General features: G+C 36.8%; 1 protein-coding gene across 1 annotated transcript in view; it reads right to left on the bottom strand.

The window, feature by feature from the left end:
• Positions 1 to 16,937: 16,937 nt before the first annotated feature.
• LOC140161040 (NF-X1-type zinc finger protein NFXL1-like) overlaps positions 16,938 to 17,654 on the bottom strand; it is a 28,993-nt gene continuing 28,276 nt past the window's right edge. The window contains exon 15 of the mRNA XM_072184422.1: positions 16,938 to 17,095. Within this exon, the coding sequence (XP_072040523.1) occupies positions 16,951 to 17,095 (145 nt within the window). The 3' untranslated portion in view covers positions 16,938 to 16,950. The remainder of the gene's footprint in view (positions 17,096 to 17,654) is intronic.

Genomic DNA, 17,654 nt, shown 5'->3' with positions numbered 1-17,654 from the left:
CCTATTCACTAAAAGATGTTCCTCTATTGTGTTAGAAAGGTTACAAAGTTCTAGCACACATTCCTGAATGTTTTGGTACATTATATGATATTTTTGCATGTTTAATTTCATGTGTTTTAATTAACTTACTAATTTCATATTGGTGGATAGGATACATTTATATTATTCTTATATTATCCAGAGTTAGAAGCAGATTGCTTATTAAACATAATTGTTATGAAGATTTTCTAACTCTACACATATTTTCCACAATATAACTTCAGAGATTTTTGGATATATATGTGTCTATTGAAATGAAGAATCATGATCAATAATTAGAAATATGATCTTATATTCCCAATTGATTTAATTAGAGATTAATTGTCTTAATTAATGAACACAAGAGGGATATATGATGTTTTAACAGTACAGAATGTTATACATGAAGTTATTAATCCCTTCATGGAGTTATTAACCTCCTCAAGGCTTTATGATAACAACAGAGATGCAGACGTCATGTCCTTCCCAAATTTCCTAGTAATGAAAAGATGCCTAAAGATGAAGAAAGACAATAGATGGTAGTGGACCACAATTGTTCTTCCTCGCCCACTTGACCATCTTGGAAATTCAATTTGATGAATATTAATTACAACTATGATTGGTTAAAGAAATAGATTACCTCACTTTTGGAATTGCCTATTGGTTAAAAACTTATTCTACGAGATTTTACAGTGATCTTTTATTAACCCTAACACTGACCCATGCTTTTTGGTATCGGAAGTCAGAGAAGATCCGAATTTTTCAAGAAGAAGAAGAATTTTGACTTGGCACTTTTGATTGAACCTTTGACCCCTCGTGATGCCTGTTTAACGATCGCGGACCGGTAGCTGCTCGGGTTATTGCTGCCCGGCCAGCAATTCCGTGCGCATATCACACTTTGGGTGATTGCGCCATCGAGACCCTGGGATGCATGCATGTTATGAATTTTTCATCGTGGTATTTTGTGGTTTTTACTGGTGTTAGGGTTAATGTTAAATCTATTATAGTGTATATAGTTATGGACATTTTCCTAAACAAAATCAGTCGGTATAAGACCAGTCCAGTATTAGAACAAGTTGAAGAAGTTGAATCTATACTTGTGATATTCAAGTCTTCTAAGAAATAAAACTATGTTTATATATGTTTAACACAACTTGACTGTGTGATGGAATCTTGATAAACTCGGTCTCAAACTTCATCTTTATATACCAGTTATAAGTGTGAACTTTTATTGCCTACCGCTTGGGCAAGTTATTAATCGATGAGAAACTACCTTCTGATCGTCACACACCCGCTATGGAAGACATAGACTAATCCGTAGTCCACTTGCCCATTGTGCATACTCTGGTTATTGTATTTAAGCTCTGATTTAATTAATTTGTGCACAATTTATAGATTTTCACAACTGATCTTTTCAGTCACCGTACCCCCTCTGTTTGTTAGCTTCCCAAGTGGACTACTGACTTTGGATTGCAGTTTGCATGCTTAACACGGCTGTCTATGGATGAGATTGTCGGATTTCTGGCCTACTAAAATATTGGCCATGATGTAATGCATCTTTCAATGGATCTGGCTTGTGATTGGTCGCCCATATCTCGTTATGGTTTAAATCCTCCGGGCAACTGCCATTACCATTAATAACTACATGGTACACAACTATGCGGCCTTTGTGTTGGCGGGAACATTAAATTCCCAGTAGGTGCATGAGCGCGTCGTGTACCATGCTTGTACCTCCAAGCTTTGTGCGTGCGGTTAAATTGGATTGATAAACAAGTATGATAGACAGTGTGTGTGTTAGGGACTTTGCCCGATCGAAGTCCCGTTTAAAATGCAATGTCCATAGTCGATTTTTAACACGGACTTGTGCGATTAATAAACTGGTAGATTCTAAAATCAGAATTGTTCAGTATTGAAGTGCCAATATAATTATGACATTATGATATGTTGCATTCAATAATATTAGCCTACGTATACTTTACTTTTACTGTCACTAATATAATTATATAAACTTTTTCATAACAATTTTGTACTAGTATTTTGATGTAATAAATATCAGTATAATTTTGAGTTCAACTGAATCCTTTCATCATGATTAATGACATGTTTTATTTATCAAAAATCGACTATGGCATAGTCTATGGAAGACATGACCTTAATCTCCCACACAGGTATTAGCGCTAATCCAGCTTGAAATGTGTTGGGGTGTGTTCCGCCCAATTCACAAGATATTGCATCCGGAGGTACGGAAGGACAGACATTGCAAAAACAGTATGCCATGTGGTGGATGCATAAAAATAACCACAAAAGGCCAAAAAAGATAAAGAGAAAGGAAAATTTATGTTAAAAATAGCTAAAACAAGAGCGGTAACCGCACCATAGCTGAACCATGCCCGATCGGAGCAACTCTAAATTTGACCTTACCTTTGACCTCAGATGTCCTTTGAAGTTTCATACTTCCCAAATGCCGGGGATTGTTTTTCCCCAGTTACAGCCCCATCGGAGGAACATTAAATTTGACCTGACCTTTGACCTCACATGACCTTGGCGGTTTCATATTACCCAAGTATCAGGGATCATTTTCTCCAAGTTGCAGCCCAATCGAGCAACTTTAAATTTGACCTGACCTTTGACTTCAGATGACCTTTGCCGTTTCATACTCCCCAAGTGCGGGGGATTGTTTTCCCAGAGTTACAGCCCCCATCGGAGCAGCTTTAACATTTGACCTTTGACCTTGGATGACCTCAGATGCTGTTTCATGATTCCCTTATGATCAAGGATTATTGGTACCAAGTTTTAGTTCAATCGGTTATATTTCAAAATGTTGGTAGAAACTATATAGCATTTACCTTGAAGCCTTATAGTGTGTATGTATTGATTTTCATAAATGCATCATGGGAAGGAATAACATTTGACCACCAAACCCCCACCGCACAAGTATTCACCATTATTGCGCAATCAGAGGCAACTATAGAGCATTTATCCCATACCCTTATACATGTAGTGTGTATTTTCATAAATGCATCATGGGACGCCGTAATTTCCTGTGATCTAAATACTAACCACAAAATGGGCTATAGTGGGCGATCTTAGACACGTCCAGTTTGGTCCATACTGTGGTTAAGATACTGTTTTAATAATACTTTGGGAATTTTCACACCTTCTTGGAAACAATATGCTTGTTATCAAAATAGCAGACAAGCTGCCTCCCGGCACAGGCAGTAATTGTTATATCTAAGCGAAAGTTGGCAAACCGTGATAGAAGCCCAATTGGGCGACTTCTGATGATTTTTCAGACAAAATGGACCACAACTTTAAAACTATTATGAGTAGAACCCCCTGTGTTTTTGTATTATATTCTTTACTTCTTTCTCTTTCATTTCACACCACTTGGGGGTTCATACTTTGTGGGATTTAAAGATATGTCCATTTCAGACCAAATGGTTGGTAAGTAAGTAAGTAAGTAACATAGACTAATATAGGCTGAGACCATTTCATGGTTCAGCAAAAATACATGACTGTGTATATTAAAATGATAGCTGGTTGGTATTGTGCAGGTCTAGAATTGAAAACTAAATGTTTTAAAACAATTAATAACAGGGGGGGGCAAGAATTCTGACGGAGGCATTCCCCAAGCAAGTGTTTGTGAACGGTCCCTAGTGCTCTACATAGTGGGGCTTATTTGTAAATGAACCAAAACTCAATTTTCATGTGTTCTCTACTTCAAAAATGAATAGGTTCAGTCAATGGCTTCTCTTTTATCTTTGAAACCTTTCAATGACCTTACAAAATATGTGATAGTGTCTGAAAAAACTAGCACATGTTTTAAACTATAGTTCATTGAACACAATGAATAGCTGGGAATGTACAGATTGTGTTGAGTCACTTGCATCATAGACTCTGAATACACTCAGAGTCTATGCTTGCATCATACAAATAGGCCTAGGGCATATTAAAGGGGCATTTCGTGATCCACAGCCTCATCCCCCCACTTTTCTCAAAAAAAAGTTGAGATTTTTATATCACTGGAAACCTCTGGCTACATAATGTTTATGTACAAAATATTTCTTGCAGATTAATTCGTTTTGCAAAGATATCGTGAAATTTGAATTTGGGGTTCTGGTGCACCAGAACGAAATTACAACGCATTGTCTATGGAGCAGTGTAATCATGGTGTAATACACATAATCATGCATAACTCGCAAACGCAAAATCGGAATCAACTGAAATTTTGGGAATAGGCTTTTTTCGTGGATATGTACTGAAAAATGTCATAAAAAGAGGATGCTAGGATCACGAAATACTCCTTTAAATGAATTTGTTGTTGCAATACACCGTATTCATTCCATTAGGGTGCTTAACAAAGTCATTTGGGTCGGTGCTTATTTTTTACACTGTTTACAGGGTGTTTACATAGTTGCATACATAAAAGAAATTTAATTTTAGTGCACATTTTCGATATTTTAAGGCTCAATTTCTCTATGTAGTAACTTGATAGGTATTTTGACAGTAGTGGATGGGCAGTTATAATTTTGATTTAAACTTTTGATCCAAACACAAGGAATTCATGAATTAATTCCTACCTCGGAATTTTCAGATGGTACTCCATCTTTCATTTTGATGTTCATGAACTTTCATGAACATAAAATTTTGAAAAGGGTATGGGCGGTCAATGGAACGAACATGGTATATCATTGTATTTTACCTTGCTAACGTTTCATTTAGACCATTTCAGAAATAGTATGCGATTTATTAATACTTTCGTTGATAATGAGAGGTGACAGTTTAATTTTCTTCATCAAATAAATAATGGCTTTAAGGAATCAGATATCAACATTTGCACAGTATTTTTTGTGGGACATGAGAGCACATCAGACATATCAAATTGCATTCTGAATACGAGGAATGTCCTGGTGATATCAAATAATTTTGATTTTTTTGAAATTTGCGATATAATACAAATTTTATGACAAATTATTAAAAATTGATATTTTTGATATTTAACAGTCCTCAAAGTAAAATTCACAAATCTACTGATATTTAGTTTAAGTGTATGTAGCTGAGAGAAAAAGCCGACGATTATTTGAAAATTTTGACTTTTTCGTATTAAAGATATTCCTTTTTTCCTAAAAAGACCTAAAGAAAGAAATTATCAATTTTTTCAACCCTAAATCCTGCCATTATACTGCAGATTTGAGACACAAATCCCTGATTATACAACTAGAAAAACTTGTCAGCTCTCAAGGTCGAAAAATTAACTCGCATAAGGTCAGTACTTTTTTTCTCAAAATTTAGTTATGCACACACCCACATGCAGTGCTTTGATCTTTAAATAAATTGTTTGATTGGATATATTCACAGACCATATTCACTGGTCTATCCATTGGCCTCTGAGCATTTTTGTTTGAGTAAACATAAACTAATTTAAGTCTCTATACCCCCGCGGGTCTTACCTGCAATAGCTGCCCTATAGGCATTTGGATAATTTCTGCATTCTATATTTTACACATTCAAAAGAATGGCATCTTGCAGCTATTGCTTTCTTGCCCTGCCCCCCCCCTCTACTTTACCTCTTATATACACATAATATTTTATGCTAAGATACAAACTGAGAGTTTAGGGAAAAATGCCATATATGCAATAGGTGCCAGGAGCCATATATTTAGACTCTACAATATAGAATGTAGAAATTGTCAATTGTCTATAAGGCAGCTATTGCAGATAGGATCTTCTGGTGTTTATCCTGAATATTCAAACAACCAATTAATTGTCTATTTCTGATTTACTGGAACCTTTACTCGAACTCACCCAGTTCCTCTGATCGCAATGTCCAAGTTGCGAGAGCGTAACTGAACCCATCAATGCAAAACCTAAGCGGTCAGCGTCACACACCGACATCGCCTGGCCTAATAATTACTTTCTCTGCAGAGATACTAAAATCAATACCCGGGATCGATACACGTGAATGTCCTATGCACAAGTTTGATATGAGACGAAAATCTTTGGATACAAGGATAGAAAATGATGAATATCTCCTGTAAATGATTTCAGTATAAAGAAAAATCTGGTTCCTTGCCTTGAATATATATTTTGAACAGATATGATAGTCGTTAGCTTATGCGTCTTGAGAAAGAACCGTATGCGTCTTGAATCAAAAACTGACAATAATTCCGGGCAATAATTCTGATTTATATGTGCCGAATTATATAGTGCAGTGTATAGGCCAATCGTTGAGGTAGTCTAAAAGAATATGACCTATGGCGTACAATGCACGACAGGCACACAGCGAGGTCAGTCACCGGGCTAATCGGGCTATTGTCAGTAGCCTTAGTCAGATGTCCTTCGCCCATTATGCGACTCAAAATTATTAAACAGGTCGATACAAAATGGCCATGCGTGGCGGTGGATTCAAACTACCATGGCGATTTCTGCCATGAAGATATCGGGGCGATGACACTGTGCGTCATGTTGGTCACTACTGGCTATTGATATTTGAATGGGTGGGATTTTGCCAGTGAATGGAATTTGTCCAGCGTGACGTTATGAGGTGTCACTGTAGTGGGAATGTACACTCCTCAAAAGAATTAAAGGATCAGTTAAATAAAATCAGCATTTTTGAAAACATTGGATATGATGATAATATTATTGGTAATTGTGCTTGATCTTTCATTACATCACTTGTTCACTAAGCTGCAGACAAAATTACAAATATCCGCTGTCACCCACATCGTGACGGGGAGGGAGGAAAATGGAGGCTAAAATTTTGATTTTGAATCTCTGGCTGTGCCAGCAAAACCCCCATGGCATGAGGTCAGTGATCGTGTGCGTGGCAGGGGTAGGTCAATTCCCAGGGGTACCAAGTGAAATCTTTGTTCATCTTCTCTCCTTTTCCATTCCTTCTCTACCTTCTGATAGCAAAAAACCATGGTCCGTGTTAGGGTTAATGTTTCACAAATGGACTAATATGTGAAACGATCATGGGAAATGAGTCGGATGTCGTCGTTAATATTGATTTTGAGATATTGGCAAAGAAAGTGCTAAAAAATTTTTATATTGTTTTCAGCGATTGATAAATTGACATAACTTTGCAAAGAAAAGTCGTATAAACATGGGGTTTTTCTCAAAATTCTGCCCATTTCTTACTATGAAGAAAAAGAAGGGGAAAGTATAGTAAAGTAAAAACTCATTTTTCTTCTGGACTCAAAATAATCTACATAACATGTGACTGCAAGAAATGAAACACTTGTTGCGAGTAGACAATTGATAGAATAATATTCCAATATATTCTAATGAATCAAAGAACATTTTTGATTCTAAACGACCAAAGGTCAACCATTTTCCAACAAGAATAAATACTTAATATTTACAATACCCTAATACAAGAAACACACATTATGTAATTATATATGTATAAGGTCCTGTGTCAAAACCTGGGGTACCTTTGTGTTACATAGTAAAAAAATGAAATGGTTCAAACATTTAACCTACACATCTCATTTGATGTGGTTCATCCTCCTGAGCATTTTGACACCTTTTTTATGGAAATCGGTTAAAAAATGAGAGAGTGCGGGCAAAAACAATCACAAAGTAGGGAGGATGTAACCCCACCTCTTTTTTCTACATTTACAATCATTCTGAGCAAGTATTGGTCTTTTAAATGAACTTTTGTATTTATTTACTTGGTTTAGATGTCTGGGAGTTCATTTAGATATTTTTTTTACTAGATTCAAATTTTTAATGAGGTTTTAAATCAATTTTACGATATGAATCCCTCCCCCTAATCTTCCTCCCCCTAATCCTCAGCCACCCTTGGCACATTTCATGCCAAACGTCATAAGAAAATAATTAAAAATATTTTTAAACAGGATAAAACATTAGTAATATAGAATAAATTAGCCTCAATTTAAGACCTAATTGAATCTTCTAATGAAGGAATACTCAAGAGACAGTGTTTTGAAATCCAAGCTGCACATCAAAATGTAACAAAGCCACCTTTTTGAATACCCCAGTATATGACACAGGATCATAACAATGGTCTATTACAGTTGAAATCCATATACACCCCCATGAAGAACATCTCCTTATCTACCACACAGAGTGTAAATTTGAAATGGGGTTATCTGAATGGTAATTTGAAATCTACACCCCCTGTGTGAAAGATTAAGGTCCATAACTTCCATAGGGTGTGTGTGTAATTCAATTTGAATAGCAGAATGAGTAAACAGCAAAATTATTTTACTATCATCAAATACATTATCGCTTTTCGTTGTCATGAAACTATATAGATAAGAAAAGTGAATCTTAGACCCAGTCCACATGAGTATTTGTTCTTCATGTCGTAATTTCTTGATTATGACACAATTATAATAAACTAGATTTCGCGGTTCTCGGGTCGGGCGCTTCTCGTGATAGGCCTATTTCTAATTACCCAAACTCGTTACCCATATACCTGCCCTGACTTTTTAAACTACTAAGAAATGCGTCTCTCAATGATCAAGACCCAAGACACAACTTAATCAACTCTGTTTGTTTTAAAGGTGTGATGCTTACTTCGTAGGCCTACCCATAATCTGAAACCAATCATTCGCCTCTTCCAAGCCCTGCCCTGTTACCACATTTAGAGAAACCGAAATTAGTATCTGGACGTGGATATAGGCCGTTACTAAAGTAATGAAATCAATCGCGAGAAACGTGAACGCAAAAACGGTTCATAGGCCTTCCGGAAATAGTCATGTTCTCATAAAAATAGGCCTACATGCACGTGTTTGGTGTGTGCACGTGTTCGGTATCTTAATATTGAAATATGTGTTGAAAATAAGGCATATAATTATTGGTCCGATGAGATGCACCTGTTAGTCACACTGTGTAATGCTTTTCCGATGCGCGGACTGTACTCGCGCACACTCCCGCTGATACTCGCGATAGTGCACCGCGAAAGCACGCGATAGTGCAGCGCGAAAGCACGCGATAGTGCACTGCGTGAACGCGAAACTCGCGGGACGCGAACGGGATAGCGCGCGGACAGAGGACGGACGGACGGACACGCCGTAATTAGTATTAAGATGGATGACTAAATGGATAGTCAGCACTTTGTCATTATGTTGTAATCACCTCACAGGTCGAGATGGCCGAGCGGTTAAGGCGTTGCGCTGTCGGCCGGGAGATACGATCGATTAGAGTTCGAGCCTTGGGCTTGCCTTAGGTGAAAATTCTCTTTCCTCCCAAAAAGTTCCTATACGGTCGGGAATCCTTCAATTGAGTTCAATTTCATCACAGAATTTAATTGTAGAATTTCTTCTCGCCCCCCACACACTGCTTATCACGTGCAGATATAGGTAGTGTGTGTGTTATGTCCCGTGGTTCGGAAGTCACGTAAAGCCGTCGGTCCCGTGTTCAGGAGGATTCATCCCTGTGCATGTTTAAAGTGTCAGAGCTATTCGAAAAGAGAAGGGGGACCATCCCCGGTTCTGATATCTGCACTCAATCCTAGGTTCCAGGATAAGTTGGTGAAGTACAGTATATCTGGCAATGCCGACTCAACTATAACCAGAACCAGAACCACAGCAATTACAAAGTCCATTGAGTGAACATGATACAATGAAAAAAATGCATACACAGGTCAATTTCATTGGCTCAAAGTCAATCATGATACAAACCGGCCCAATGATTGAAATTTTCATCATTCGTGATTGATGACATGACTGTAATAGCCGATGACATTGAGCGGACACAGAATACTAATTTCATAATAAGATTATAACATGATCATAGTCAACAGAAAAAAACATCAGGCTTCTGATTGATGATATGATGCCGGACAATAAGGAATGTCTTGTAATTAAGCCAGGTCCCTAGCTATGAGCACGCTTAAACCACGCAGGTGCCCAGGTACCAATGAAACTCAAAACTGTGCTGTGTACAAACAGTCATTCCGAGGAGAGGTAGTTCAAGAGAGGAGTCAGAGAATTCATATGGGAGAGTGGATGAGCCCATCATTAACAAGAAAGGGTGACTCCGCTTCCAATGTCACACGCATGGGACCTGGCATTACAAGAAAGATATTCCTCATCACCGTCTGACGTCACACCATCACCAATCATAAACCTGATGAAGACTGATGGTATCAGACGCAACATAGCAAAGCATGTTGCAAATTAAGTTCCAATAGATTAATTTCAGAAATGATGCTTTAAAGTACTGGATGAATAATCTACACCAAAATTGAAGTGGCTTTATGATAGATATGCATCATAGCAAATGTGTTAGACTTGTAAAAGTAACCCATCAAAAGCTGTGATGCAGTTAGAGCAGTGTCATAGCTAGGGAGGAAAGCGACCTGGGCGCCAGGTCTTAGGGGCGCCAAATTGCTGTCTTAAGGGGTGCTGAATCGCCACTGGTTAAAAAAGTTTTGGGTCAACAATTTAAAATTTTGTGTGTACTGATATAATAAGTTGCCCAAATGTGCGATTTGCTTTGTCCCTGTTTGCATGAAAATGATCAAAATTAGGTCATATTGAAGGATTAATATTGCTTTTTTTTTATATCCCTCCCACCTGTTGGATTCATGCAAAAAAAAATGTGGTCAACAATTAATAATTTCAGTCGGTAAAAAATAGTTTAGGAAGCCATTCTGTATCCTTGCCCTGGGCGTCACAACCCCTAGCTACGCCACTCATTTAGAGTACTGTATACGCCTAATATTTTACAGCGTACAGATATTTTCGCAAGGGTTATTATTTTTGGTGGGCACATATTAATCTGTGAAATTCGCAAAAATAAAACCACCACGAAAATTTCAGCATATACAGTATTCAAAACATCGGCTTAGAGAGTCCAAGAATAGTATTCATTTTGTGCTTAAGTTTTCATATACATTATAAGTTTTGTGAAATAGACCGTTAATCTATTCCAAATTTAACACCAAACACAATGACCAACAGTATTATGACATTTACATTATGAGTATATCGAAAAACTGCTGTTTAGATTTGCCAAATATACATGTATTGGTAACAATCAAACTTAATTTTGTTTGATGTAGCACCTGGAGGTACAATAATTTTGGTTACATTTTTTTAATTTGGCCATCTCAATTTAAAAGTTTGTTTCAAAGCCCTTCCCAAATTGAAAACCAATTACATTAAGATGGCCTAATAGGTAATACTGCACATTGATATACCTGGATACCTTAACACCAGTCACTTCCATCACTATACTACTGTAATAATAAATATAATAATAATTATTACAATATTGTCAAATCTGTGATACATTGTGACATTTAAAACAAAGTCACAAGAAATGCAATATTTCAAAGTGAACATGTTCATAAAACATTTCAATATCATATTATACTCACATTTTGTAGCACTAGAACAAAACTAACAGCTGCATAAACAATTATGTGGAAATTCCAGTTGAAATCCACACTACCCCTGTTGAAGATTTTGGAAATATCTTTCACAGGGGGGAGATGTTTTTCACATGTAATTGGTCAGAATTGATCATTATGAAATTCATACTCCCTCTGTATTATAGCTTTACCTATATCTTCCACAACTGGAGTGAGTACTTCAAATGGAATTTATCCAATTGTCTATTCTATTCAAAACTCATACTCCCTCTGTGGGAGACTTTAGCAAAATCTTCCACAGGGGCAGTGTGGATTTCAACTGGAATAGCCCAATACTGTTAATGGTTAACTTCAAAAACCAAATGAAAATATTTCAAAATCAATCAAGTGTAAAGCTGTAATTGTGTGAAAATTGTTAATTATTAATAGAATACCATGTAGGGCAGGGTGGGGCCCCGGGGTCAGGTTGGTGTGTGTGTGTGTGGGGGGGGGGGGGTTGGGTGGTCCAGGCTCCAGTTAAAGGGCAGGTCTATAGCAAAAACAAGTTTATCTCTATTCAAGAGAATAATTATTACATTACAAGTTGACACTTGTTGCAATTTTTTGTGTGCATGTATTTCTCCTGAAAAAGGAGAAATTGTGTGGGTAAAGTTCAGCCTCGCACGTGTTCTTCCCCCGCTTGAAGCGCACGTGTTCTCCCCGCTTGACTGATGACGTAGGTAAATGAAGCGGACACTTTATCAAGCTCTCATCATACAATCACAATCACTTTGACAAGTTTGACATTAGCAACAATGGGTTGTACTATCACTTACCATAACAATGCTGCATAACAATATGCATGCTATTGTTCTCTTTCGGGAACAAAGCCCACACAGTAATTGTTACTATGTGTTTGCTTTGTAATATTTCATCCAACTGAAACTATAGCAATGCAATATACAGGGAAATCAGATACATGAGTTTGTGGACTAACACGGTTTATATGCTAGTCTCAGCAAGGGGTTGACAGTGATTCGCCGATTCTCCAAAACGGTATGCTATACAGAAGTTCCCGGGAATCACAAATTTGGTACCAGCATGGGCGCCGCCATCTTGGAAAAGGGGTGCTGGGGTCGCCAGCTGGCTAGCAGCTCCCAGCACCACGTAACGACTCGATGGTCGTCAATCATCAGGGTCTATCACCCGAGCTTGACAACGATATCTGAATAGACATTGCCAAGTGTAGGCCTTGAAATTAAGGTTAATTTTGTGATTGAAACAGTATTTTTCTTGTATAAATCTTGGTCTAGAGAGTGGGATTGTTGGTCGATTTGATGTATTTAATAAATTAAGCTAATGGATGCGCTAAAAATATTTAAAAGTATTAAAAACAGCTATTCAACATTTGAAAAAATACGCTGTTGCAGGCTTGAAAAGGTCTAACCTTGGTTGCAGCAAGCCGTGATTTTCACGGGTAATTTTATTTCTTGAACGCTGAGCACGGGCGCGATGCAGCCGGTAGAAATCGCGGTAGTGTTCCAGGCCTACGCGATGGCAGGGTAATGGCGGCATCCATAGTTTTATTACATTTATCTTCGAGTGACGCTTCCCAATCTTTATTTATTCCCTGGTCTCAGATGAAATTCTAAGCTCAAATTATGTATTTATTTTTTAGGCCTAATATTTCTCATGATATTGATATACATATGTATTGTAATATCACAATTGTCTAATATATAAAAAAGAAGCGGCTGATTTTATACATATGTTTAAAAACCATGAAATTTGTAATACTTAATTTGTAATTTTTTCTGTGAACAGCAACAGTATACGTTCTGTCCATTGAGAGCGTTTATAGTCCCTTTTCTCACAGCGGGCACATCTCATTTCATGACGTCACCTTTTTCTAGGCTAAATCTGTCTCGCTCAAGGAACTCACCGCTTAAGTTGGTTTTTGGGGAATATCAATTTTAAACGTCTTATTTTCTCAAAAAAGGAGTCATTTTCATTGTCCTCATAATATTAGCTTGCCAATGATATGATGTTGTTTTTGCTATAGACCTGCCCTTTAAGACATGGAACGCCAAAGGAATCCGTGCTGATCACAATACAGACTCCGCTGCATTCTACAATAAAATGTCACCAACAGTCTACATGGATTTAGAAGAAACAAAATGAATAACAAATAAAGAAGGACGATGGATGCAATTAAAGAAATATTTTTTTAGGTTTGAAAAATCTTGATTAACTATATAATTTTAACATATTTTTCAATGCTATCTTTACGGTGTCAAGTGCGCTGATGGGTATGATTTTAAAAGAAGTATTTATAATCTGCTCTGCAGTGAATCAATTTTGGTCTACGTACTCTACGTAAGTATTTTAGTATGTGATCTGATACAAAGCATGTGTTGTTTTCCCTTCACCAGTTTATTCATCATTTCCAAATTTACCAATTACCCTGTATTACCAACACACCACCCACTAACATAGCAATCAGTAGCAACACACAGTTTGTGTCCAGATACATACAAGGTTGTTGCTAGCCCAATTTGAGTGATAATGATATGTACTAAAAGTGTATGTAGCTGGGACTTAAAAAGTCAATCATTTGAAAAATTTGACCTTTTGTATCGAAGATATACATTTTTTCCACAAAAGACCTTAATTTTTTAGGTCATTTTGGGAAAAAATGTATAAAGGCTTTTTCTTTGCCTCCTAAGCATATTTTTCACAAGCTGTGAAGCACTATTGAACTCTTCAATTAAAATGGGGAAGTTTTGTGGGCACAGTGCAAGACCATGCAGTGCAGTAGAATGTAATAGCTGCCTTATGTAAACTCCTATTTTTTGCTTACCCAAAATATTACCTTTACATGTAGTTGGTGTTCTTCATTTGTTATTGATCAAAAGTAAGTACATTTTAGGGTTGAGAACCAGAAAGTTGTGAGTTAAGACTTTCTCATTGGTTCTCAACCCTCGATTTATTGACATATACAAAATGGCAGCTATTAATTTGAACTTCACTTAACAGGGAATTTCGTGATCCACAGCCTCATCCCCCACTTTTCTCAAAAAAGTTGAGATTTTTATATCACTGGAAACCTCTGGCTACATAATGTTTATGTACAAAATATTTCTTGCAGATTAATTCGCTTAGCAAAGATATCGTGAAATTTGAATTTTGTTCTGGTGCACCAGAACGAAATTACAACGCATTGTCTATGGAGCAGGGTAATACACATAATCATGCATAACTCGCGAACGCAAAATCGGAATCAACTGAAATTTTGGGAATAAATTTTTTTCGTGGATATCTAATGAAAAATGACATAAATAGAGGATGCTAGGATCACGAAATACTCCTTTAATAGCCTTGCATGCTGCCCATGACTTTGAACTAAACAGAAAGATTGATGACATATGTTACATTGAAACAAGCCTCTTTATACAAGTTGCACTGTACTTTGGGACAATCAATCCATGTAGGCATGACATAGTCTACACAAGAAGTTACATCTACTACAACTTTTGTGGAGTGACCCTAGTTCATATAAATAGATGTGAAGACAATTTAAAAGTACACTGACACACCATATATAATATCATATGATAGAATAAGAATTTAAGATTTAGATAAATAAAATGCAACGATTGCCGCCAATATCACAGCTGAAGTTGAAAGTATGATGATGAGTTTCTTGTTCTTCTCGTAGAAGGTAAGTTCTTTGGTTTATGCGATCTCTTACGCTGCTTAATGCTGTTTGTTCTTCCCCATCAATCGATCGTATTCTTCTTGGTCTCTCTGCAAGGTGAAAACAAAATATAATGAGGGAGAAATATTAATGATCACATCACTTTATTATAATACTAGAATTACTCAGTTCTTAATTAAGATGGCTCTGCAGTCCGCGACAAATATTTGTAAATAATAAATGCTTGTAATACAAAGAATATGCAAATAAGGACATATTCATAAATGTAACACAAGGTATACAGCACACCAGGGATCATACTCTATCACCCCACCAAGTCAGAAGATCATCAGTTACTGCATATAAGCTGTAGAGCGATTTAACAGAATTTATATGCAAATAAGCCCATCAATATTCACAAATAAGCAATTAACCTGACACAAAACTATACAGCACACAAGGTGATCATACTCTATCACCCCACTATGTTTAAAGTTCATCAGTTAACAGAATTTCATGCGATATATGTAAATAGGTCATTAATATGCATAAATATGCAAATAACCTGACACAAAACTATATACAGCACAAGAGGTGATTATATTCTATCATCCTACACAGTTACTAGTTTCCTTAAAAAATGAGCAAAAAAATTAATATGTGAGCCACACAATGCCAAAGTGAAATAATAATAATTATGATAATAACAGTCTTAATATAGCACTTAATGCACCTAATTTTTTTTAAATACATCTCAGTGCATAAAGTACAATCATATTGGTCATGTATCTTCATTTTGACCCATTTTAGCATCAAAATTGTAAATTTGTGTGCCCTTTGTGTGCATGTACAGTAATTTTGGGAGCTGGTCAGCTGGACAACTTGGAGATTGTGCACCCTTTGGAAACCCCGTGTTCATAATCAGCATGTTTCAAAGTTTATGTAAAATTTGTCACTTATGAGGTATCAAAATTTGTCAAAATTAGCGTCGGTCAATTGAGGCCAAACATACACTTTTTTTGGTCTAATGCTGGTTTCATACTTTCTCCCACTTGGACTTTTCTGCAAGCAGAGCGGCATGACTATGAAAGCTAATGTTGCTGCTCAGCACCGCCAAAAATCGATTCTGTTCTGATACGTGAGAGCGGAGCCTCTTCCGAGTTGACATGAATTCAACTCCTAACGATCTGCCGCTTTGGGCACAGCGGTGGAGTGATGGATATATCAGCTTGCCCCTGGTAACCGCTGGCTTTACTGGTGCAATTGCGCAGTGAAGCAAAATCGTTGTCAGAGCGGCAAGCAGCAGGAAATATGAAGCAAGCATGAGAAATGATTCACTATTCATCCATCTCACCTGTTGCCTCTTCTTTTCCTCCTCATCCTGTTTCTTTCGTTCCTCTTCCTTCATCTTTTCCTTCTTATCCTTGGCCTGCTTACAGGCATCGTCACACTCCAATTTGGCGCTCCCAGTGTGAATTTCTTTGCATAAGAATTCCTGTAAATCAAAAACAAGATTGGAACAATGCCATCTCAGGAGAGTACAGTTAGGTTTTATAGTCCTGGAGCAAGAAAACAAGGGGGCCCTATATAAGGAGTTTGCTCGCCCCCTACTACATACAAGTACGAGTATGTAGTTATAGGTATATAGTTATGTCTTTTTTTGGAGGCTTTGGGCCAATTCTTTGAAGCACTGGGCCAATCATGCACCATACAGCCTTAGCAGAACATTGCCTGGCATACATGGTTTTGATATCTTATATGTTTATTTTCTTATGTTTTAATTTTATATTTATTTGTTGTATTTCAATGTCATTTCTTGCCGAATTTTAGTCCGACTAATCAGATTGTATTACAAATCATTATTTGTACCTTTTTTCCTTCACGCATAACTACATCTGATTGCCTTTTATAGGTGCAATCTTTGCGGTTTAGAGCACTCTCCATCATGGCAGATTTTGCTACACTGGTGACCACAGGTGAGTTGTTTTGGACAGGGCCCATCGCAGGACATCAGCTTCTTCTTCTCTTGTTTATTCGCTGCAGTCCATAAACTAGGATGATAGACATTATACAAAAAAGTCAAAAAGTTAGAGTTATTACTAATGAAGTGATTTGGATCAAAACTAAATTTACCACATGCTGTACATAAAGGCCAATTCAGTGATTTGCTCATTCATAAAATCATCAAAATTGAGTTTTTTTGCACTTTTGTTGGTAGCATAGATTTGGTGACATAGCCTGCAAGTGGTTAATCCAAAACCTGTGTATTAAAGACAAAATAGGACATTTTACATGAAACTAAATTTCTTTTACTTAAGTAGAGAAATTAGCTGCATGTATTTAAACAGCTTCAACTTTGCCTATACTGCTTGCCTCCTTGCTGTTTGCCAAATTTTTCATTTCAAAAATACCCAAATGATAATTTTAATGACTTATCCTTCACTTTAAAGTAATTTATACATACTTTTTTTTAACTTTCGCTGCAATTACTTAAGAGATCTAAATTGAGCGTTTCGACAGTATTTTTTGTGGGACATGAGAGCACCTCAGACCTATCGAATTACATTCTGAATAATGTAAGCATGTCTTTCTGATATCAAATATTTTTCA

The sequence above is a fragment of the Amphiura filiformis genome, chromosome 9 (assembly GCF_039555335.1).
Source record: "Amphiura filiformis chromosome 9, Afil_fr2py, whole genome shotgun sequence".
Lineage (NCBI taxonomy): Eukaryota > Metazoa > Echinodermata > Ophiuroidea > Amphilepidida > Amphiuridae > Amphiura > Amphiura filiformis.
Note: the sequence above shows the minus strand (reverse complement) of the source record. Positions and strands in the feature narration are given on the sequence as shown.